The sequence below is a fragment of the Triplophysa dalaica genome, chromosome 19 (assembly GCF_015846415.1).
Source record: "Triplophysa dalaica isolate WHDGS20190420 chromosome 19, ASM1584641v1, whole genome shotgun sequence".
NCBI lineage: Eukaryota > Metazoa > Chordata > Actinopteri > Cypriniformes > Nemacheilidae > Triplophysa > Triplophysa dalaica.
Genome location: NC_079560.1, coordinates 19,383,836 through 19,409,634, shown reverse-complemented (window position 1 = coordinate 19,409,634; position 25,799 = coordinate 19,383,836). Strand labels below are relative to the sequence as shown.

General features: G+C 42.8%; 1 protein-coding gene across 1 annotated transcript in view; it reads left to right on the top strand.

The window, feature by feature from the left end:
• The window catches only part of LOC130407922 (solute carrier family 22 member 4-like), a 30,658-nt gene extending 10,411 nt beyond the window's left edge, over window positions 1-20,247 (top strand). The window contains exons 5-10 of the mRNA XM_056731258.1: window positions 5,443-5,569; window positions 14,113-14,210; window positions 14,318-14,532; window positions 14,911-15,093; window positions 16,550-16,685; window positions 16,875-20,247. Coding sequence (XP_056587236.1) covers window positions 5,443-5,569; window positions 14,113-14,210; window positions 14,318-14,532; window positions 14,911-15,093; window positions 16,550-16,685; window positions 16,875-16,965 — 850 coding nt within the window. The 3' untranslated portion in view covers window positions 16,966-20,247. The remainder of the gene's footprint in view (window positions 1-5,442; window positions 5,570-14,112; window positions 14,211-14,317; window positions 14,533-14,910; window positions 15,094-16,549; window positions 16,686-16,874) is intronic.
• Window positions 20,248-25,799: the final 5,552 nt, after the last annotated feature.

Below are 25,799 nucleotides of genomic sequence, written 5' to 3'. Positions count from 1 at the left end.
AGCGTGGCACACCGGCAGCAGGCGCGTGGTGATGACGCCCTGCTTCCGACGCACCCTAACCCCTAGTCTTCCATGACTGTTTTCGACGGACTCAGGTCCCTCTGGGCAGGTTATGAGACAGGTCGTGGTGACGACTGACGTCTCCCTGCAGGGGTGCTGTGCAATGTGTAACAGGCACGTGGGTGGGGCGTTGGACGAACCCCTGCCTGCGCTGGCATATCAATTGCCAAGAGTTGTGGGCTGTGCTATTGCACTGAGCAGGCTACGGCCTCTTGTGCGAGACAAGCACGTGCTGGTCTGAGGACAGCACTACAGCTGTAGCGTACACAGATCGTCAGGGTGGCGTTCGCTCACAGCAGCTAACACAACTTGCTCGACGCCTCCTACGGTGGAGTCAACAGGTGACCCGTTCCCTGCGGGCCACACACACCCCTGGCAAACTGAACTAGACAGCCGACGTGCTTTCTCGCCAGTTTATGCCTCGTGGAGAGTGACGACTCCACCCCCGCGCAGTCCAGCTCATTTGGAGGCTGTTCGGGTAGGCCCAGGTAAACCTGTTCGCCTCCCGTAATACCACCATTTGCCCGCCTGGTATTCCCTGCCCTCGGCACGGATATCCTGGCGCACAGCTGACCGCGGGATGGGCGGAAGCACACCTTCCCCCCCCCAGGAGCCTCCTTGCACAGACGCTGTGCAAGGTCAGGGAGCAGGAGCACCTGCTGGTTACTATTGGTTACACCACTCCGGAATAACCGCACTTGGCCTCAGAGCTGATGCTTTGGGCAGCGACTCCCCCTGAACCATTCCCCTGACAGAGGACCTGCTCTATCAGGGGAGGGACACGTTCTGGCATCCCAGATCAGACCTCTGGAACTCCCATGTCTGGTCTCTAGACGGGACGAGAAGATCCTGAGATGGCTACTCCCACTCTATGGCAGAGACCATCACCCAGGCTAGGGCCCCATCTACTAGGCGGTTACACGCCTCTAGACGGCGCCTCTTCTCGTCCTGGTGTCTCTCTCAATGAGAAAGACCCACTGAGGTGCTCGATCAGGATTGTGTTTTCCTTCTTACGAGACTGGAGACTAACATCTCCCCTCCACACTGAATGTGTATGTAGTCGCTATTGCCACTCATCACGACTCAGTCGGTGGAAAGTTTCTAGGGCAACACGACTTGGTCACCAGGTTCCTAAGGGGCGCGAGAGGGCGGAATCTGCCTCATCTCCACCCCATACCCTCTTGGGACCCTAGTGGTCCTGGGGAGCCTCAGTGCCCCCGAAGAGCCCCTCAGAGGTTCCGATCTTCCTCACAGAGTAAGACTGCCCTCCTGATGGCGCTCACTTCCTTCAAGAGGGTAGGAGACCACCGAGCATCCTCCGTGTCCCCGGATTGCCATAAATTCGGCCCTGGAAACTCTCGCGTTATCTTGAGACCCAGGCCCGGATGCGTGCCCAAGAAGTTCCCACTACTTCCTCCGGGGCCAAGTGGTGGACTTTCAGGCGCTCCCCATAGGGGAGTAAGACCCAACTCGATCAGTGTTGTGTCCAGTACGTGCTGGACCGCACGCAGAGCTCTGAAGCTCTGACCAGCTCCGTGTCTGTTGGAGGACAGCAGAAGGGGAAGGCTGTCTCCAAACAGAGGCTGGCGCACTGGGTCGTGGACGCCGTTACGATGGCATTCCGATCTCAGAATCTCCCATGCCCATTGGCAGTGAGGGCTCACTCCACACGGAGTTTAGCCACCTCCTGGGAACTGGCAGAAGCGCCTCTCTAGCAGACATTTGTAGAGCTGTGTGTTGGGCTACGCCCAAACACCTTCGGAAGGGTTAACAACCTTCGCGTAAACCCAGTGTCAGCCCACGTCCTATGTGGCGACATGTAGGACTGGCATCCGGGGGGGGTGAATGCCTGCGAAAGCACCATTCCACCCTCTAACAGGTTGGGTCAGTGTGCTTTTCTTCTTACCCAATCACATAGCTAAGAAACTGGTATCTCACCAACCTCCCTTCTTACCCAGACACTGGTTAAGAATAGGCATTCCATCCATCACTAAGCAAGCACCCCCAGGGGGCTGGCTGGGCAGAGCAGCCTTCCCCCTTAGGCCGGGATACCATGTGAGCTATCACAGATAGCTCTAACCGGTCCTAGTGCTACCGGACGTCTGTAACACCCCCTCCGTGGGCTGTTCCGTCTGATGTATCCTCATGAGAATGGTTCCCACTCCTGGTAACCCATGAGCTTCCCCAGGGGGACCTCCACCTCGCGGTTAACTACCCAGTCCGCACGTTCCATGCGTTCTCCTCCAAGGACGAGACCATACCTATATCCACCATATTCCTCCCCACGGGTAGGAGGTGGCCTCTGCAGCGCTTCTCTGATTAAGAGTTGCGCTCACCCGGTGTAAACCCGAGCCGGACGGCCTCTCGGCAGTAGAGAGCTAAGGCCTCGTCTGTGAAAGGTTACCGGTCAGGGCTGTACCCATCTTTCTCCTAGAAAGCTCTGGAACCCCCCGACCACCACACTGGAAGGTTACAGTTTCGCGAAAGCATCGAGCTGACACGCCCAGGCTTGTTACCGTCGCTTCACTAGAGATTGTGACGCGATACAGCGTTGTGGCGTTTTCCATAGGCAACCCCATCTATCGTTCTCGACACAACGTCGAGAGACCCACAGAAAGGGAACGTCTTGGTTACGTATGTAACCTCAGTTCCCTGATGGAGGGAACGAGACGTTGTGTCCCTTATGCCACAAACACGTATCATATTCTGCTGCAGTCGTGAGAGGCTCTCAGGCTCTTCAGAACAAAAGGTAAGTGAATGCTGCACGCCGACTTCATTTTATACCAGATATCCGGGGGCGGAGCACGGCATGCAAATTTCATTCGCCAAATTTCATTGGCCTTTTCTATAGTAGTCAGAGTTGATTGGTTCTCAAGGGCGAACCCCATCTGTCGTTCTCGACACAACGTCTCGTTCCCTCCATCAGGGAACTGAGGTTAGATACGTAACCAAGACGTTTTGGATTGCACAACTGGTTGTTTTTTTGAATGTCCATTGTATTAAAGAATACAATATCGGGGCGCAGGAGGCATTTTTAAAGAAGGGGGACCAAATTGTGAGCAGAATGCCAGATAATGACACTGTGTCAACATCGAACACGACATGCGCGACATGACAAAAGACAATAGAGCCCTTTCGAACCTATAATTGTTTAACTTTTTGTCCAGATTGGATGTGGCGCAGCTTACGTCTAGTGTAGACAGGGTTTAAGGTCACAATCCCTGATATAGGACCACCACTTCTGGCTCAATGTCAGACCAGTATCATATTTTAAACTTGCCAGATCATTAACTCAACTCAACCTTATTTATATAGCGCTTTTTAAAATTTTCATTGTAACAAAGCAGCTGTACATGAGACATTTTGACTATAAGCAAAACAATTAAAGTTATATACCTGTAAACACAAGAAAAAGGTGAAAACACAGAAGACAGACATACCCACATAAAAATGCTCCACATACACAATACGCACACGTACTAATACACATAGACATACACACACACACACAGCCGCGCACACACACACACACACACAGACAAGCACGCACGCATACACAAACACACACACATACAGACAACTACGCGCACACACACAGACAGACACGCATGCACGCACAGTGAAAGCACACATTTAAGATAAAGGAGAGAGAAACACAGGTCGAATATTAAACAGACTATAAATTCCTAGGGGATTCTAGTTTCTGAAAGCTACTGCCCCTGCACAAGCTCGACAGTGCTTGCACAACAAGGCTATAAAAAATAAATAAACTTACTAATAAGGTAAATTATAGATTTAAGATTATCATAAAAAATCTAATAGCATTTAAGATTTTGTATTGAAAACGTTTCAAGTCGCCATGTCTTTCTTTATCCTGCTCTATCAACTGCATCCTGCTCGCTGTTGTAACCTCGGAAAAATGAGACAAGTCAGCTGATAGTAGAGTACTGTTCTACACTCTTTAATGGCACAAGTACATCAGTTGTATGAAGTGTTCCTTGTTCCGGTTGATTAAACTAATGTAGACTAAACCCTCAGAGGATTTACATTACGGAAGTGTAGTGTATGAAAGATTAAAAAGATGCGTCTTTAGTCTAGATTTAAACTGACAGAGTATGTCTCCCTCCCTCCCGAACAGTGCAGGGAAGACTATTCCAAAGTTTAGGCATAGATGGGAAAAGGATCTACCACCTGCACTTAATTTTGAAATCCTAGGTATTACCAATTAATTACCATTAATGGAATAAAATTGATTCATACTACAATAGGAAGTAAGGGAATGGAGAAGAACATATACTTTAAAAGATCTAAACTTAAGGATGAGCAAAATGCTAGCAGACTGACAGATCTGTCGCCTCTAGACCAGCCTTGTATATGGAATGTCTCACCTTTAAACTTGCACAATTCTACTTTAAACTGTTTTTATTGTTATTTCACAGTATTTTCAGTTAATAGTTGACCATAATTACATAGGATGATTTATATGTTGTAAAGCTTTGAGTAAAGACCAAAGTATAGTCTAGCCGTCTACATGATGTAATTTTTGTCATCAGGAGGGTTTACACACTTTGTTTCATATAACCCCTTGCTAATGTTCTTGTAATTTGTAACATCTTATCTTTTTGTAATGTTCCAACAGTTATCTGTTTGTATGGCAAATTTTTTATTAGCCAAACAAAAAACAAACACGTTAAAGAGTAAGCAGGAAAAGACCTTTAGTCAGAATCCTGCATTGCAAATAAATTGTGTACTTTACGTTATTTTTGTGTGTTTTTGACCAGCAAACTATGTTTAATGAAGAATTGGTGTAAAAGGTAGAAACGAAAGAATTTCTGTCTGTAAGGATTTTTTTAGTCACCCTTTTAAAATCACTGGGTCTTACCTGGCCATCTCTAAAAAAATGTTCTGGCTACCCTCCTGAGCGCTGATGTAACGTTCCCTGTCAAAGAGGAATAATACCCTTCATAGACTTACCAAGGCTATTCGTAATAGATTTTTCCCTGGCCAATAAATAAACATTTTAGTTATTCTTTATTTGATTATTACAATGCAGAAGTCTATTGAACGCAAGTTGAGTATTAAAACTCAATAGCAGTTAAGTTTGTAGATAAAAGTGTCTAAATCCTGCTAGTCCTGAGTCTAATTTATGATGGCTGATACAGTAAAATTATCATAGATTTCATTTTCCAACTGAATTACAATAAATGTGATGCTTGTTTTGAGAAATTTTAATTAGTAAATCGTGCAAGCTGTTTTTCCCTTCTCAAAAGTGTGGGGCTACTGTCAACGGCATTAGAATTTGACATTTAAGATGAAGCATAATAGCTGGATGGAATTAGGTTATAGATTTATCAGGCGATCTCTATTCTTCTTTATTTACAGGTTTATTCCAGAGTCTCCACGATGGCTGCTGTCTCAGGGAAGGGTTGAAGAAGCTGAGGAGATTTTGAGAAAGGCTGCAAAAATGAATGGCGTTAAGGCCCCTGACGTCATTTTCCCCCAACTTCAGGTGAAATCCTTATGGGAACACAACGTGTGCTTTCCAAATGACAAACTGGACTTTAAAAGTTAAGATTTCTAGCTGTAGAGTAAATATTTACATTTAGCAGACGCTTTTATCCAAAGCGACTTACAGAGAGTTCAGGAAGAAATAAGCGATATTTCATACAGGAGCAAATAATGCGATAGGTGCTAAAACAAAGTTACTGGTTTCAACAAAAGCTAGAGCACTACCTGTTGAGAGAAAGAGAGAGGTTTTTTTTCCTCTCATTTGTCTGTCAAGTATTCACAGAAGAGATGGGTTTTAAGTAGTCTTTTTAATGTTGTGAGATATGTGGTTGACCGGACCGGTGTTTGGAAGAATGTTCCAACAGGAAGGAGTTGTGAAGGAGAATGAGCGGGAAACCGATTTACTGCCCTTATGAGAAGGAAATACAAGACGCCGCTGGTTTGTTGAACGCAGGGTTCTTGATGGGATCTATGACTGTAGTAGAGTGTGAAAGTATGTCGGTGCCGATCCAGTGATAGTCATGTAGGCAAGCATTAGTGATTTGAATCTGATACAGGCTTCAACCTGTAGCAAGTGGAGAGAAATTAAAAGGGTTGTCAAATCACCCCTTTGGCCTCTTGGAAGATGAGGCGTGCTGCTGCATTCTGAACCAGCTTGAGTGATTTGATAGCCTTTGCAGGAACACCAGCAAGGAGATCATTGCAGTAATCCAACCTTGAGATTACCAGGGCCTGGACAAGGAGTTGTGCTGGATGCTCAGTGAGATAGGGTCTGACCTTTCAAATGTTGCATAAGGCATATCGGCATGACCACGTTATCTTTGCAATGTGATCATTGAAGGACAGCTGTTCATCAAATATGACTCAGAGGTTCCTGGCTGTTTTGGAAGGAGTGATTGTAATATTGCCAAATTGGATGATGAGATTTTGTTGTGCCAGAAATATGATGACATACGTAGCAAAGAAAATACAGCTTTATTTGGATCTGAAATACAGAATATATTGTAAACAAACTGTTTTTCTTGGATCTTTTCAGGTTTAACTTTCAACTTTATTAACTTTTCAGCTATATTCCTTGTACACAGTCTTCATCTTCTTTGCATTATTCTATAGGAACAGCAAAAATTATTTGATGGGGTACTATTGGCATTTTGTTGTAATGACTCAATTTTCCCTCTGTCACATGTGGTCCAAGTCTACAGTGTCCTATAGACAATCAGATTTGCATATACACAATGTGAGCACCTCAACACACAAGCGGGCCTTCAAAGCTAATGTGCAAACAGTGATTTCTGTAACTAGACTAACCTGTGAACATACAGTACAGACACATTATTCTGATTAATTCTGAAATCAAGATTTAAACTCTGTTCATCTCTGCTTTAAACTCTTTAAGACATTTACACAGCACTGTATTGTAATACAATTTATACAAAATAAAATCAAGTAATGTAGGTTTAAAAATTTTTTTACAAGATATTTTAATAATCCTTTTTCATGATTACTGTTTGAATAAATTGTAAGATTTTTATATAGTATTTTTTAATTTTTTAATATTAAAATAGGCTATATGAATATATTTGAACACTTGATACTTACTGCTTATATTGTTTCATTTAGTAATTTCTTGGCAATCTTTCCCTCTGGTTTCGTTATTTGCAGCGTTTGTACAACAGTTTCGTACCTTTGAGGTTTAAATTCTTCACATGTTTTGCAGAAGGTGGTGGTAATGCACCAATAAACTGGATAACCACTGTTAAACACATAAGAAGAAGAAGAGCACCAGTTAATGCTCTCTTTTTCTTTGCGTACCGATTTGATCAAAGCTTGACTTGCAGGGCTGCTGAATATTAGCATGCTCACGCAATTATTTGAACTAGGTGAACCTGACTCAAATTAGTCAGGTCACATGATCTTCAATTTACCATTATGGTAAATTGAGCGTGACTGATGAGTTTGGTTCATTCAAGTCAGGTGATGGCTTTAACCGCCGCTTTTCTAAGCAGCCTTTTATGGAACAGGCCTCAGCTGCCATATTTGAATTTAGCACTGACGTTTGTTTTTGTTTCACTTTGCAAAACTAGCTCAAAACTGAGTGTGCTCCTACTAGGCTTATACGGTTGCCCCGAACCAGGCCCGAGCATGATTGTCTTCTCTTCCCGCTGACCTGCACTCAATTTGTACTTTATGAACCAGACCCCAGTCCTTAGCACGCTTTCATCATGACAACACAACTGCTTCAAAGTAAACATAGGCAAGCCAAGGCAAGTTTATTTATATACTGTTGCAAATTTCTTACACAATGGTAATTCAAAGTGTATATAGAAATATTTACAATAATCACAATAAAAACAAGGAATTTTAAAACGTTAAAAATGATTTAAAAATGGATTTAGAGTAAACTAAAACAGTTAAGAAAGAAATGTTATACAAGAAATACAGTGCAGTCAGTTCGGACATAGCACAGTGCTCTTTCAGTAAATGCAATGCTAAACGGATAAGTTTCAACTCTGTGGCTGTGTTTTATCACACCAGATCTCTTCTGGAAGCTGATCCCTGTGTTTAGAGTGAACCCTTTGTATATCTACTGTAACTGACTTGATCCTAGTGATCTGTTAAGTTTATATTCAGTGAGCATATCTGCAATGTATTTAGGTCCTAGAACATTTAGTGATTTATAAACAAGTAAAAGTACTTTAAATCAATCCTAAAAGAAACTGGAAAGGACTGGTGTAATATGATTTTCTGGTTCTAGTCAGAATCCTGGCAACAGTGTTCTGTAAGCTGCAGCTGTCTGATGGTCTTCTTGGGAAGGCCGGTGAGAAGACCATTCCAACCTGCTTTTCGAAGAAAGAACAAGTTTCTGCAAGTCTTGACTGGAAATAAAACATCTAATTCTTGCAATGTTTTTGAAACGGTAGTTTGCTGATTTAGTTACTGCTTTAACATGACTACTGATTCTAAGGCCTGACTCCAGAATCACACCAAGATTCTTGACTTGATTTTTTGTTGTTTGACCCCTAGAATCAAGGTATGCCTACACCTTGAGAACTTCATCTTTGTCTCCAAATGCAATACTTCAACAGTTGGATGTGCCAAAAGGAGAAAACTAATTGCATCAATGTAGTCATTAAGCGATAAGGCTAGGTAAATCTGGATGTCATCTGCATAGCTGTGATATGCAATTTAGTTCTTTTACATTATTTGACTTTGTGGGAGCATATACAGGATGAACAAGAGTGGCGCAAGAATTGAGCCTTGTGGGACTCCGCATGTCATTGACATCCACATAGACTTATGCACTCCTATACTCACATAATAACCTTTCCCATCTGAGTGTAACCATTAGGGCTGTGTGATTTGGGAAAAATATCTAATAGCAATTTTTTTGACAGACATTGCGATTTGATTTGCGATTTAATGTTTCAAAATCAAGCTTCAACTCTATATTGTCAATAATGTGCCGCACAGTATGGGTATAGTTACCCTGCTGAAAAAAAACAATCAAAACCATTAGTGTAAGAATGTAAACTTCTTATGTCCCCTTGTCTAAACAATATTCTACGGTTGAAGAGTCTAGTCGACTGAACACACAGAGTTTCAGGCCTGGAGACAAAGTTTGACACAGACACAAGTGCTTGTTCAATCAGAGTCCAAAGTTTATTGTTAAGGACTAATACTTATAAGCTTGCATCAGGAGGCGTCATATAAAACCACCAAAACAGTGGAAAATCACCAGACTTTCTGTTTAGTCTTTCCTCCTGAACAATCAGATATGATTACATATTTAATATTACAATAACAAAACAATTGTCCATAGGCATCATTAGGAACCTTGAGATGGAGAACAACAGATGCTTATATCAACATAATACAGCATAAGATCCGATACAACTTTCAACGAGGTTAAACAACAAGAAAGTAAGGAGCAAATATTATGAATAGAAGTGAATAATATAATAAAGGAATGAATACATATGATGAATATTGCAATAAACACAGATGCAGTATTTGTGGAGGACAGGGCGAAATCCAGATTCTCACAATTAGAGAAATTCTAATTGTTTCCATTAAAATTTTTTTTTGCTGTTTTGGGTATTATTGATATAGGAATTACTGTTGTTCTATAGGTTGCCAACTGCCGGTTACACAAATAGAATCTAAATATCAATGAACACTATTAAAGTTTTCATTCAAACAAATACAAGCCCATTATAACCCTTAAATCAATCAAATGTTCTATTGTATCAGTGAATTTATAAAATGGTAAATAGGTTACACAGTTTGATTTATTAATTTTTAAGTAGGCATGGGCCTATTTGGGATTTTAGAAACATGTAAAAAAATTGCTGAATGTTTCATTTCATCCAAGTAAAATTAGAAAAGCAGTTAGATAGAATTTACATTTGTTTGAAATGCAGAGCCAGGTGTGAGTTGAGACAGTGCATCAAGGCTTGTCCATATTGCCGGATGCGCTCTTGGAGACATGCGGTGTGGAGCCGGACTCGAGTATAACGGAGACAGCCCTAGACCTGATCCATTTGAGGATTGTCCCAGAAAGACCCAGTTTTCTAGTCTCTCTAGATGTATGTTTTGATTGAATGTGTCAAATGCAGCACTGAGATCTAGCAGTACCAGCACTGATATTTTGCCAGATTCAGAATTCAGGCAAATATAATTTATCTTTATGAGAGCTGTCTCTGTGATGCAGCCAGATCAAGATTGAAACTTGTCCAGATATTGTCCAGCTGATTAAAAACTTTATTTTTAAATAATCTTGCCTATAAAAAGGAAGATTTGATATTGAGAAGAAGGTTAGTCTAGCTGTGCAAAGTTCTGCATTGAAAGCATGAAGGTGTCACGAGATCTGAACAAAGAACCAAAGAGCTGAATAATTCTAGGAATAGTTTATTTGAAAATAGTCAAAATAATAGTCTAATTGCTGCAACATCCTATGCTGTGACCAGGGAATAATCAAACAAAAATCCACAGCAACAGAAGAAGAGTGAGCAAAGTACACAAGTCAGTCAAATGTGGGGCAAGCAGATCCAAAGGGCAAACTCAGGAGACCAGTGGAATCCTCAAGTTATGGCAGGCCTGATCCGCAAACAGGAAACCTCTGGGAAGCTGGGCAGAGAACACAGTGGAAAAACAAGAGCAAGACTGACCAGCAAGAGACCAAGTGTTGGTGAATCAACACTCTGGCTCCAAATGAAGCGCACTGCAGAGGGAGAAGGGAGAGAAATTAGCAGAGGATGAACAACAGGTGAGAGTAACGAGCAGCTGGCTAAATTGCCAAAGACACTCAGCTGTGCTAATGCAGAGCAAAGAGAGAGTAAACAGAAACCCTGTCAAAAAGAGATTGAAAGAGAAAATGGGGGGAAAAATCTAATCTCAAACTCGGGTCCTGACAGAAGGCTCTTTATAGATGCTGTGTTGAATTTCAAGTAATGTCTTCCGTCACATCTGTTCAGCTTTTCTGCATTGTCTTTTCATACTCTGTACTATTGTTGATTTTCTCCAAGGTGCTTTTCGTCTGCCAGTCTTCTGTCTGACTTTCAGAGGAGCAATATCATCAATAACATTCATAACTTTTGAGTTAAAGGAATCAAGGAGAAGATCAACATATTCTGCAGAAATGCTTGGTGTTAAATATATAGCCTTCCTAAATAGCACACTAGTGTTCTTATTGATGCATCTCTTCCTGACAGAGACAGATCTCGATTTAGTGGTAGGAGAGATCAATACTGTATTACAAAGAAAATACAGAGGTGAACAGAACATGCTACATCCTTGATATCAATGGATGAAATGTTTGTAAATCGAGTATGTCCATGATTTTGTGTGGGTCCATGCACATGCTGAGTCAGGTCAAAAGTGTTTAAAACAGCTATCATTTCTTTTGTAGTATTGATTTCTGCATTATCTATGTGAAAATTCAAATACCCTGCAATAGCAAAACAGTCAAACTCTGAGTAAACTATTTATAGACGCTCTGTGAACTCTTCAACAAAGGCTGGATAATGTTTTGGAGGCCTGTAAAGAATGATAAATTAAATGCTCGGGCACCTTTCAGCACAATACCTAGAAATTACAAAAACAAGTACTGACCAAATGATACTTGCAATGATAGACATCTTTGAAAGGAGCAGGTCCACTTGCACCTTTCCTAACTTCTCTGCAGACACTCATGAAAGTAAAGTTAGGAGGGGCTGTTCCATTAAGGACTGTTGCACTACAGCTGTCTTCTAGCCATGTTTCATTTGAAAGCGTAAAATCCAGGTTGTATGTAGTTATTAATTCCTTGATCAGATTTTTTTTAGTGAGTGAATGTTTAAAAATGCTAATTTGGTTTTGGTAATATAGGTTGCAGATTAGATCGGTTAGCCGTACGGGTTGAGATGGCCTTAGACTTTCTATATCGTGATAAAACAGAAAAAGAGAATGTAATTTTCATGGTTGGAGCCCCTTCCCCACTGTACATTGAGGATAGATTAGAGAATCTGTATAATTGTGTAGCATGGTGTCATTTGCCTGTGAAAAAAAAGTGTTTTACATCTGTAGATATTAGCTTTAATGCACTGCCGAAAATCGCATTGCGCGGGACCTCTGTGTGGCCCTCACGCACGCAGCTTCAGGCGGAACATTGCCCTCCATGCTTTCGTGAGTTCCGAAGGTTGGGTTTTTGGGGAACCATTGTGGCCCACATGCAGTACCTCTGAGTCCCCTGGTTGAGAACCACTACTCTACCAAGTTAATTTGACTCTGTTTATTACAGTTAAACGTAAACTAACTCATCAAGCATTTATGTTACACATAATGTAACATAAATTAACGATTTGTTAGCATTTAGTGTAGCTGTTTCTCCCTTAACATGCAGTTCTATTATTGCAATCGTGCATGCAGTTTATCAAGATTGTGCTCTTCATCTGTTTATTTCATATGACAATATTTCATGCTCATCAGAAAAAGAAGAGCAGAGAGGTTCAAACAGAGGCAGAAGCAGGAAGCTGCACAAGCCCAGTTTTTAAAGGACCCCTACCGCTTTACTAAATCACTTCTGGGGGAGGCGAGGTCTGGGACTAGGAGGTGGAGCAGTCTATTGAGGAGTCATTCTGTGACCCTACAAGAGACGATGCCCTGAAAGGAAATCATGGGCTTACTAACATCGACCCACCTACCACATCCCTCAGCACAGAGTGTCATTTTTGAGAGAGGTTCAAGAAATAGTCAAGCATGCAAGATCATCTTCTGCTCCAGGTCCCAGCGGTATACCATACAAAGTATACAAAAAATGCCCTAAGCTCCTCCGAAAGCTGTGGAAGCTTATACGGGTAATTTGGTCCAAAGGAGCCATTCCAACAAGCTGGAGAAGGGTGGAAGGGTGCTTTGTGCCCAAAGAACGGGCATCCACACAGATCAGCCACTGCCTACTTAGTGTGGAGGGAGCTTATTTCTTTGCTGTGCTTGCGAAGAGAATGAGCGCTTACATGATCCAGAATGGATATATTAACACCTCTATTCAGAAGGGCGGTGTTGAAGGGTTCTCCGGGTGCTTGTAGCATACAGGGGTTCTCAGCCAACTTATCCAAGAAGCGAAGGAGAAGAAACAACTGTTAGGCTGGACTTTGCAAATGCATATGGGTCTATTCCCCATAACTTGATCCAAGTTGCTTTGGACAACTACCACATCCCACATAACATCCAGGGAATGATCACCACTTACCTGAGAGACATCAAGCTATGATTCCAGTCTGCCAAGTGGCAACCAGTGGAGAAGGGGATAGTGACAGGATGCACAATCTCTCCCATCTTGTTCATCATAGGAACGAACCTGATCATCTCTGCAGCGAGTACAAAGTCAAGAGGGCCGAAGACCGCAGCACAAGCAATCCGACCAGCACAAGCAATCAGGGCTTTCATGGATGATCTTACCTTGTTAACACCAACTCACATGCAGGCAAAATGCTAGCAGTGCTCTCAGACATTCTGGAGCAGGAAAGGAGGAAGAAACAACCAGCCAAAGTAAGACCATTGCAGAGCACCATCGCCTTTTTGAAAGCGGGCAAAAGACCTTCCGTCCACAGCCAAACCAGGCAGAATCTCCTGCAGTTAGCCCCGGTATGGGAAATGGAGGTTGACCTCTGGAGGAACTCCACTGCCCTGTGACGGTACTGTCTACAACTCTAAGGCCCAACATCATCATGTGGTCTCCAAAGGGAAAGAAGATCATCCTGGTGGAGTTGACGGTACCGTGGGAGGTGGCTGTGAGGAAGTTGTAATTTATTGTACTTACACTGACTTTTATTTGAGAAGCAGTGCTTTAGAAATTTTGCTTCCAGGTGACATGGATACATTTAAGTCATTTACATGAAGTTTGGACCTATGGCGTGGTCTTTTGACTCTCCATATGAATATGGCTAATATTTTCTTAGCTGCTGACATCAGGTGGTCTTTTGCTTACCCTGCTGTTAGGTGTTTTGGATTTTAACAGTTTCCATTGCTGTGTACTAAAAGCTGTTTGTTGTAACACGTGCACTGCAGTCAGCGGAAAAAACTGGAAGGTTGCAGACCTACAGCCTCTGTGACCTGGTAAAGTCCACCAACATCCGCTGCATTACTCTCCTGCTGTTCCTGGTCTGGTGAGATAACTTCCATGTACTCTATCAAAAACAAATAACATATATTTATTTACAGTTGATGATGGTGGAACTATACACAGTAAATCACAGGCTGACTTTTTTCTCAGGTCATCTGTTTCCATTGGATACTGTGCCTTGTCTCTGAACACTTCCAATCTACATGGGAACATCTATCTGAATTGCTTCTTGTCGGCAGTTGTGGAATTTCCTGCTCTCATCTTGGCCTGGCTGATGTTTCGCTGCTGGTCGAGGCCTCTATGCTTGTTTACCTCTCTTTCATTTGGAGGACTTGTTCTTCTCTTTATACACCTCATACCACAAAGTGAGATCTGACATTGTGTTATCAAATCAAATCATATTAAAAGAGATCATAGTAAATGTCAGATTGAAAAATTACAGCAGTAGCTTTTTACATGCAATCCCATTTAAATCACTTGCTTCCAATACATGGAATTGTTTCATTTAATATAGTATATTGCATTATATTTTCCGGTAGTTATACAGTATATTTTCGTTTCAGAAAGGTAATAGGATTAGCACTGAAAAGATTTTAGTTAGAAATCATGCTGGGGAGTCTCAGCAACTCTTCACAGCCTGTAATGTTTTTTCAAATGATGTTTGAGCAATGTATTCTTCTCGCCATGGTCAGGGTGTCTAATGATGTGTTTTTGTGATGATTTTGTCTTCTTTTAACTTATAGATATGAATTCTGTTGCCATTTTGCTGGTCTTGTTGGGAAAGTTTGGCCTGTCAGCAGCCTTTGCAATAGTTTACCCTGCAACCGCCGAGCTTTACCCCACTGTCTTGAGGAACACTGCGTTAGGAGCCTGCTCAATGGCATCCAGAGTGGGCAGCATATCTGCACCATACTTCGTCTACTTAGGTCAGTGAACTTTTTTCTGTGTACACTTACGTCCTCACTGTTCTGCAATCGGCTAATGGAGGTGTGAGTAGAAACTCATTAGTTTTTGGACTACAGAAAATAATTATGAAAACAGTTACTTGAAAACAATACACCTTAATTTATATACAAAACATATGCATATATTTAAAAACAACGGAAGTTGACCAAAGTGCTTTACAATATGCTATAAGACAATAAAAAGACATGTAATAAATAGGCACAAAGACAGCTTGTCAAGAAAAAAAATAAGTAGTCAAAGAAAATAAGTAGATCTTCAAGTAAGATTTAAATACAGGCAGGGTTGGGGCAGTTCTTATATGGGTGGAGGTTATTCCAGAGTCTTGTGCTGGCAGCAGAAAAAGCATGGTCGCCACGGGTTTTAAGATTTAAGATGCAGCAGGTTAGAGTTAGAGGATCTAAGTTATCTCGACAGTGTAAAAGGCTGCAAAAGTTCAGCAAAGAACACTGGAGCCAAGTTGTGAAGTGACGAAAAAACAAACAAGAGTTTTTTTAATCAATTCTGTACTTCACAGAAAGCCAATGAAGTGAAATTAAAACAGGCATAAGAGACTCATATTTGCGCTTTCCGATGAGAAGCCGAGCTGCTGCATTCTGGACTAACTGTAGGCAAGAAACAAGACATCTTAAAAGACAAGAATGACTTTACTTTGGAAAGAAGCCTGAGAGGGTAAAAACAAGACATGTCAACAGAACTTATCTGCTAATCAAAATTCACGTTATTGTCATGCGAAACACCCATGTTTCTAACACAGGAGGTAGTGTATGGTGACGTATCAAAGTCACATTGATGGAAGTTTGTTTCAGAAAATTACATTTACACCACATAACATATCCAAACTGTCTTTTTAAAATAAAAAACGAGTTTGGGCATATTGGGTCTTAACAATAAATGAATAATTTCCATAGTTTAGAGTCATAGGAGGGGTTTCCCAGTCTGGAATTATTATTAACCAATTATTAATTATTAACCAAGCCAGGCCTTGGTTAAATTAGTTTAATATTTAAGTTATTTTTAAAACATTCTTTACAAAAATCATTACTGGGAGGCAAAACATTTTTTTTTACTCAATTTACTCTAGGCAAACAGTTCAAAAACAGAGCTGAAAAGGTGTGGACACAGTTGTTTTTGTAACTGACCTTATTGCGTTTGCAGGTGTAGTGAGTTTTCTTTTTTCTAAATCTGGCCTATAGTCATAACAGGTCAAGGCTCAACATCTGATTCAGTTAGATTCATCACTTGATCAAGGATATTAAGAAGAATAGAATTAGCACATGAGTTGTAAATAAATCAGATGTTTTGATATCCCAGCTTCCATCACGATGCTTTTATGAGATGGTGGTCATGTTTGCCAAACTACAGAGCTTGGCAATGTTATTATTTACTAAAAAATATTTATTGTCTTTTTCATTGCAGGAGGATACTATAAATCTCTGCCTTATATCCTCATTGGCAGTCTGAGTGTTTTCTCAGGGTTACTAAGTCTTCTTCTTCCAGAGAGTCTAGGAATGCCTCTGCCAGAGGCCATAAGTCACATGCAGAAAATATCTGGGTAAGACAAGATTCCAACAGCGACCTCTTCTGTCTGCTGTTGCGTGACATCACGGATTGTGTCTGTATGAATAGATTATAAATCAGCAATGTGTACAGATGACATTTTACAGGGTGCAAACTTAGAATATTCAATTTTGTTTTTCTTACTTTTTTTTAAATCATCCAATAAATCCTGTTTTTTTTCCAGGTGCTGTAAAATAAGGGATTCTTCTAATAATCCGACCAACAATAAATGTGAAGAGGAACATGAATCAGTAGGGTTAAAGGACTTTTCATAGATCATTGAATGATAGATTGGTAAAGAATTAACTAAACCCTTAACTTGTTTTCACACCATTTTCTCTGTCCAAGGGTTCCATTTTTGGGTGAACTAATCGATTAATTAGTTAATTTCTGAGCAATAAAATGATTAGACAGAGTGCTATTTCACACCTTGTGCAAAAACATCTATGCATGCAGGAATACATGGGTAACACTTAAAAGTATCCCACATAGCAATTATTTGTAGAAACATTTGCTTTGTGAAATGTGATATTACAATAGGAAAGAGTCTTTTGAAATATAGTAAATCTTTTAATATTACTTATTGAAACTAATTTAACAGTTTCAAGTGTTTTTGCCATTTAGTATAAATACAGTCATGGCCAAAATTGTTGGCACCCCTGAAATTTTTCCAGAATATCAAGTATTTCTCACAGAAAAGTATTGCATTGACACATGTTTTGCTATACACATGTTTATTCCCTCTGTGTGTATTGGAACAAAACAAAAAAAGGAAGGAAAAAAGCCAATTTGACATAATGTCACACAAAACTCCAAAAATGGGCTGGACAAAATTATTGGCACCCTTTCAAAATTGTGGATAAATAAGATTGTTTCAAGCATGTGATACTCCTTTAAACTCACCTGTGGCAAGTAACGGGTGTGGGCAATATAAAAAATCACACCTGAAAGCAGTTAAAAAGGAGAGAAGTTGGCTTAGTCTTTGCATTGTGTGTCTGTGTGTGCCACATTAAGCATGGACAACAGAAAGAGAAGAGAACTGTCTGAGGACTTGAGAACCACAAGTGTGGAAAAATATCAACAATCTCAAGGTTACAAGTCCATCTCCAGAGATCTTTATGTTCCTTTGTCCACAGTGTGCATCATTATCAAGAAGTTTGCAACCCATGGCACTGTAGCTAATATCCCTGGACGTGGACGGAAGAGAAAAATTGATTTAAGGTTGCAACGCAGAATAGTCCGGATGGTGGATAAGCATCCCCAAACAAGTTCCAAAGAAATTCAAGCCGTCCTGCAGGCTCAGGGTGCATCACTGTCAGTGCCTCTGACACTGGGTGCCTTGACTGCGTGCAAGGCATCATGAAATCTGAAGATTACCAAAGGATTTTGGGTCGCAATGTAGGGCCCAGAGTCAGAAAGCTGGGTCTGCATCTGAGATCGTGGGTATTCCAGCAGGACAATGACCCCAAACATACTTCGAAAACCACCCAGGAATGGATGGCAACAAAGCGCAGGAGAGTTCTGAAGTGACCAGCAATGAGTCCAGATCTAAATTCCATTGAACACCTGTGGAGAGATCTTAAAATTGCTTTTGGGAAAAGGCGCCCTCCCAATATGAGAGACCTGGAGCAGTTTGCAAAGGAAAAGTGGTCCAAAATTCCGGATGAGATGTGTAAGAAGTTTATTAATGGTTATAGGAAGCGATTGATTTCAGTAATTTGTTCCAAAGGGTGTCCAACCAAATATTAAAGGTTCTGTGTGTAAGTTTCAGAGGCCACTATTGGCGATGTAGGAAATTGCAACCTACAGCTCCGCCACCCCCCTCTCCCTCCCATTAGAGAAGCTACGGTTGGCGTCACAGGACAAAAGGGTTCCGTAAATGATAGCGGCCATGATCGGTGGTGTTGATCATTGTAATCTTCATCTCACAGGTGAACAACAGACTGAAGTTACGGACACAGGACAGAGATGTCGTTGTCTGAGACAGCAGAGAGTAACCTTTGCAAGTCAAGTGACGAGGCTTATTTACAAAGAAAAATAAATAAAATTTACTCAATTCACCATGTACTGTAATCGTTACAGTGAATATTATTGTTACTTGTTTAACATTGTGTCAGTGACTACTGTAGAAACATGGCTGTGCAATTTGATATATTACATGTAAGGGTGTGTCCGCGGTGTATATACATAAATGGCTCATTGTAAGGTAAAATAAAGATTTCGGTTCATTTTGTGAGGTATTTCTTCACCACTCACAACATAGTTTTGTTATATATATTACATTTTGGTAAATAAATCCTTTAAAATGCTACACACTGTACCTTTAAGTTAAGGGTGCCAATAATTTTCTCCAGCCCATTTTTGGAGTTTTGTGTGACATTATGTCAACTTTGCTTTCTTCCCCTCCTTTTGTTTGTTTTGTTACAATACTCCTAATGGGTATAGCAAAACATGTGTTAAAGCAAAACTTTTCTTTGGGAAAAATTTCAGGGGTGCCAACGATTTTGGCCATGACTATATGTCAGCGTTAAGGATATATAAAAATATTAGCGTGTATAAGATATAAGCACTTAAAACAATGAGTCTCTCATCTCCCCCAAAATGGATCAACTTTTTTATGACATTATTCTGCACTTCAGCATCTCAACAATTTGTTTCCAACCAAATGCTCTCTAGAATCTAGAGAATTTGTGATATACATTTTTTGGTGTCTTGTATCAAAAGGATACTCCGCTGTAAGATGAAAATTCTGTCATGAATTACTCACCCTGAAGTTGTACAATAACTCCTCCATTCATCTTAACACAAGTGAAGATCTCATAAAACTATAGATGATAGATGAAAGGGTTATCGTAGACTTCAGAGTGAGTAATCCATGACAGAATTTTCTTTCTATGATGGAGTGTCCCTTTACCTGTACGGACAATTTTTGCTACTTATATTATTATTGTTTCCACGCACCCTGAAAACTGTATTATTTTGGTTATTTATTTTTTGGAGCGCTGGCAATGGCTTTTTGATCTAACCTGATGTCAGCCAGTTATATTTGGTGTTTTGTTGTATGTGTCTACTACATAACGGATGTTGCTAATTCTTAACACTCTACTACATTTCCTCTTGGGTGTTCTTAAAAATGCTAAAACATGGTCAATGGAAAAAACTCATTTTAAATGTTGTTTATTTTGAATAACAACATTTGCTTTGCCTTAACTTTTGTTATGATGTCCTCTGCTGGTCAGCAATTAAGACAACACAGAATATTTTCTGAAGAGAGAAACCATGTACTATATCTTGCTTTTGTTTCAGTATCCATTTTGTGTCAGATATGCTGTAACGTGTTATAATGTGTGCCTAAATGCATTATTTGTAGTCTTCTAAAAGCACATCACTATCTCCTTTTGATAATGTTGCCTCTGAATAACTCAAACTTATTTTAGTTGGTGTGTGTGTGAAGTTGGAAAAAGTGCACTTTCTTGTTTTCTAGGCCCCTTACAGTAAACGTCAAATGTTTGTCCTGACAATGTTTTTTCATAAATAAACAGGTTCATAAATCTCTATGAACAAGCCCCATTAGTAACAGTTATTCAATGTATTAGAACATATTACAACTTAAAAATGAGATACTGTGGTATTATTTTATATTTAAAACCTACCCTATAAAGAAATTTCACAAATGCTTGCAATGTAAATTTAACAAAAACATATCAACATGATCCTGCATTATTCAGAGGACCCAAAGTGATCTTTCTGGCTGAATGTAGATTTCTCTTAAATGCTACAAAAGCTACTTTCATGTAATGGGTAGGCTGGTTCACCTTATATGTTAGGTGGTACAACCAATGTAAAACAAGAAAAATTGCGATTTCATCAGAGCTTTCTTTTAATAGTTTTTTTATGAAGTTGGTAACAAGGCAAAAGTCAATACAGGTCCAGGTCGAAGCCTGTTCAATGTGAATTAGTTGATAAAGTCTTAATTATTGAATGTCAAAAAACTTTGAGAAATAGTATTTACATGTCCGTAAGTGTCAACTCTCCATCAGATTTAAAATCCAACATATAGAGGAAACATCATTTAAGCACGGTAACAGAATCGGCAGTTGAAGACAATAAACGGTAAAAATAACAAGACACTTCTCTTATAATTCAAACTAGACTTTATTGACAAATCTAACACATAACTAACACAAACACAAATTCACACCGTTGCAGAAAGAAAGAGAGTGAGGATAAATGATGATGAATTCCCAAGTTTCTAGCGACATGTATGCAATTGACCAATGCCAAGCGAACCATCAATTATTTATTTAACCCGTGTATTGTTCAGTACCAGTTCAGCTATAGAATCTTGAGGCGTACCTTGCGTTTGTTGAGATTCCTTCAATGAGGATTAATTTCTATGGCGTTCTTTGTTGAAAGGTTTTTTTCAATTTTGCATTTAACTATTTGCAAAGATTTTATTTGAAAAATGTTTTTTTATTTTATTTACACAACCTATAAACACACTTCCAAGGCCACACAGTTTGCCGTTTTAGTGTTAGGATGATTTCAATTCAATTCAAGTTTATTTATATAGCGCTTTTCACAATGTGTATTTTTTCAAAGCAGCTTTACAGGGGCAAACAGGAAAAACAGAAAAGTTAAAACACAGCACAGTGCATGGTATTTATACAACGAGCAAGATCATTATAATAAATAATATCTAATTTCTAATTAAATAAATAAATGAATGAATGCAGTCTCCCGGTGAGCAGGCCAACACTGCCCTGCTGTGGCGAGGAACCCAAACTCCAATGATTGATTAATGGAGAAAAAAACCTCGGGAGAAACCAGGCTCAACCGGGAGGGCCAGATCCCCTTTGACGTGTCATAGCTGCACTCAAACTGCTGACATGTGATTTAAGTTTAGCATTTAATACCAAATATTGTAACTTCAGCATTAATAAGACAAATAATCCGTCTTTGTCTTGGTTGGGGATGTAGTGGTCTGAGCTGGGATGGTCTGATGGTCATATTTCTCTTGGCTGGTGGTGGAATTGCCTTAGATGGAGCTGGGATTGTCAGTCAGTCTGCAGCTGTAGCTGGCGTAATCTCAAATTGGGGATGGGCATCTGTCAGTCGTCTGGACATGGTGGAACTTCTTTCTACCTCTGGATGGGCATCCCGAGGCAGAGGCGGAAAGAGAATAAAGAGAATAATTAGTGTAGCTGCTGTTCATTAACTATGCATTAAGGGAAAGCTTGGCTGAAAAGATGTGTCTTTAATCTAGATTTAAATTGGGAGAGTGTGTCTGACCCTCGAATAGTATCAGGAAGGCTATTCCAGAGTTTAGGTGCTACGTATGAGAAAGCTCGTCCCCCTTTGGTGGATTTTGTTATTCTAGGTGTTGTCAAAAAACGTCTTGGTTACGTATGTAACCTCAGTTCCGACAGATGGGGTTCGCTCCTGAGAACCTATCAACTCTGACTACTATAGAAAAGGCCAATGAAATTTGGCGAATGAAATTTGCATGCCGGGCTCCGCCCCCGGATATCCGGTATAAAAGGAAGCCGGCGTGCAGCATTCATTTACCTCTTGTTCTGAAGAGCCTGAGAGCCTCTCACAACTACAACAGAAACGATACAAGTTTGTGGCATAAGGGACACAACGTCTCGTTCCCTCCATCAGGGAACTGAGGTTACATACGTAACCAAGACGTTCCCTTTCTGTCGGTCTCTCGACGTTGTGTCGAGAACGACAGATGGGGTTATCAATGGAAAACGCCACAAACGTGTATCGCGTCACAACCTCAGCGAAGCGACGGTAACAAGCCGGGGCGTGTCAGCTCGAAGCTTTCGTGAAGCTTGTAACCTTCCAGTGTGGTGGTCGGGGGGTTCCAGAGCTTTCAGGAGAAAGATGGGAACAGCCCTGACCGGTAACCAAACACGGACGGGGCCTTAGCTCTCTATAGGCGAGAGGCCGTCCGGTTCGGTTTACACTGGGAAAGCGCAACTCTTAATAGAGAAGCGCTGCAGAGGCCACCTCCTACCCGTGGGGAGGAAAATGGTGGGGAAAAGTATGGTCTCGTCCTGGGAGGAGAACGCATGGAACGTGCGGACTGGAGTTAACCGCGAGGTGGAGGTCCACCTGGGGAAGCTCATGGGTTACCAAGCTTGGGAACCATTGTCATGAGGGTATGGCAGACGGAACAGCCCTCGGAGGGGGTGTTACTGCGTCTGATAGCACAGGTCCGGTTAGAACTATGTGAGATAGGTCATAAGGTTTCCCGGCCTAAGGGGGAAGGCTGCTCTGCCCAGCCAACCCCCAGGAGTGCTTGCTTAGTGATGGAAGGAATGCCTGTTCTTAACCAGGGTGTGGGTAAGAAAGAAGGCTGGTGAGGTCCCAATTTTCTTAGCCAGAATGGGTAAGAAGAAAAGGGGATAGATAGCACCCTGACCCAACCTCGGGGAGGGTGGGAAGGTGCTTTCGCAGGCATACGCCCTCCCGGATGTCACTCCTACATGTCGCCACGTAGGACGTGAGCTGATACAGGGTTTACGCGAAGATTGAAAAACCTTGCGAAGGTGGTGGGCGTAGCCCAACCCGCAGCTCTACAAATGTCTGCCAGAGACGCGCCTCTGGCCAGTGCCCATGAAGTGGCTATACCCCGAGTGGAGTGAGCCGTAACCGCCAATGGGCATGGCAAATTCTGTGATCGGTATGCGGTAGTAACGGCATCTACGATCCAGTGCGCTAGTCTCTGTTTGGAGACAGCCTTCCCCTTCTGCTGTCCTCCGAAACAGACAAAGAGCTGATCAGAACTGCGGAAGCTCTGAGTGCGGTCCAAGTAGAGGCGCAGTGCGCGTACTGGACACAACACGGACCGGGTTGGGTCTTGCTCCCCGGTGGGGAGCGCCTGCAAGTTCACCACTTGGTCCCGAAAGGGAGTAGTGGGAACTTTGGGCACGTATCCGGGCCTGGGTCTCAGGCGAACGTGAGAGTAGCCAGGGCCGAAATCAAGGCAGTCCGGGGACACAGAGAATGCATGGAGATCCCCTATCCTCTTAAAGGATGCGAGCGCCGAAAGAAGAACCGTCTTAGTCGTTAGGTGAGTAAGATCGGAAGCTTCAAGGGGCTCAAAGGGGGGCTCGGCTAGGCCCCTCAAGACCACGTTAAGGTCCCATGAGGGTATGGAGCGGAGACGAGGCGGGTTGCGTCGTCTTGCGCCCCTTAGGAACCTAGTGACCAGGTCGTGTTGCCCTAGAGACCTTCCGAGCACTGAATCGTGATGAGAGGCGATAGCGGCTACATACACTTTCAGTGTGGAAGGGGAGATGTTAGTCTCCAGTCTCTGTTGTAGAAAGGACAACACGATCCCGACCGAGCATCTCTGTGGGTCTTCTCCTTGGGAGAGACACCAGGATGAGAAGGATGCGCCATTTGTAGGCGTATAACCGCCTAGTGGATGGCGCCCGTGCCTGTAAGATGGTTTCAGCCACAGCGGGGTGTAACCTACTCAGGGTCTCCTCGTCCCGTCCAGGGACCAGACATGGAGGTTCCAGAGGTCTGGCCTGGGATGCCAGAACGTGCCCATCCCCTGAGAGAGCAGGTCCTCTGTCAGGGGAATGGGCCAGGGGGGAGTTGTTGTCAAGAGCATCAGCTCCGAGAACCAAGTGCGGTTGGGCCAGTAGGGCGCAACCAGTAACACCTGTTGCTCCTCTTCCCTGACCTTGCACAGGGTCTGTGCAAGGAGGCTCACTGGGGGGAAGGCGTACTTCCGCTTGTCTCGTGGCCAGCTGTGCGCCAGGGCATCCATGCCGAGGGGGGCCTCGGTCAGGGCGTACCAAAGCGGACAATGGGTGGTGTCGCGGGAGGCAAAGAGGTCTATCTGTGCCTGTCCGTACCGCACCCAAATAAGCTGGACTGCACGAGGGTGGAGTCGCCACTCTCCGCAGGGTGTGTACTGTCGAGAGAGCGCGTCGGCTGTCTCGTTCAGTACGCCTGGGATGTAGGTGGCACGCAGGGAGCGGGTCACCTGCTGACTCCACAGGAGGAGGCGTCGGGCAAGTTGTGATAGTTGCCGTGAGCGCACGCCACCCTGGCGATTGATGTACGCTACGGCTGTGGTACTGTCCAGGCGAACCAGTACGTGCTGACCTTGCACTAGAGGCCGGAGCCTTCTCAGTGCAAGCAGTACAGTCCACAACTCTAGGCAATTGATGTGCCAGCGCAGTTGGGGGCCCGTCCAGCGCCCCGCTACCGCGTGCCCGTTGCACACTGCACCCCAACCCTGCAGCGAGGCGTCCGTCGTCACCACGACGTGCCTCGTGGGCAGCCCGAGGGGAACCCCAGCTCGGAGAAAGGTCATGGAAGACCAAGGGGTTAGGGTGCTTCGACATACAGGCGTTACCACCATACGCCTGCTGCCGGTGTGCCACGCCGTCCTCGGAACTCGACTCTGTAGCCAGTGTTGGAGCGGTCTCATGTGCATCAATCCGAGGGGAGTTATAGCCGCGGAAGATGCCATGTGTCCCAGGAGCCTCTGAAATAGTTTCAGGGGGACCGCCGATTGCTTGAACTGGTCCAAGCAATCCAAGACTGACTGGGCGCGTGCTGCGGACAGCTGCGCCGACATGGTGACAGAGTTGAGTTCCATACCGGGAAAAAGGATCGTCTGCACTGGGGAGAGTTTGCTCTTTTCTCGGTTGACCTGAATGCCCAATCGGTCTAGGTGCCGGAGCACCATGTCCCTCTGTGTAACAACAGATCTCGCGAGTGCGCCAAGATAAGCCAGTCGTCGAGATAGTTGAGTATTCGCACACCTCTCTCCCGGAGAGGAGCGAGGGCGGCCTCCACGATCTTCGTGAAGACTCGTGGAGACAGGGACAGACCGAAGGGGAGGACTTTGTACTGATATGCTCGACCCTCGAAAGCGAACCGTAGGAACGGTCGGTGTCGAGGAAGAATCGAGACATGAAAGTAAGCGTCCTTCAGGTCGATTGCCACGAACCAATCCTGACACCTGATAGATGTCAGGATGCGCTTCTGGGTTAGCATCTTGAAGAGCAGCTTGTGAAGGTGCCTGTTCAGGATACGTAGGTCCAGAATAGGGCGCAACCCTCCGTCTTTCTTG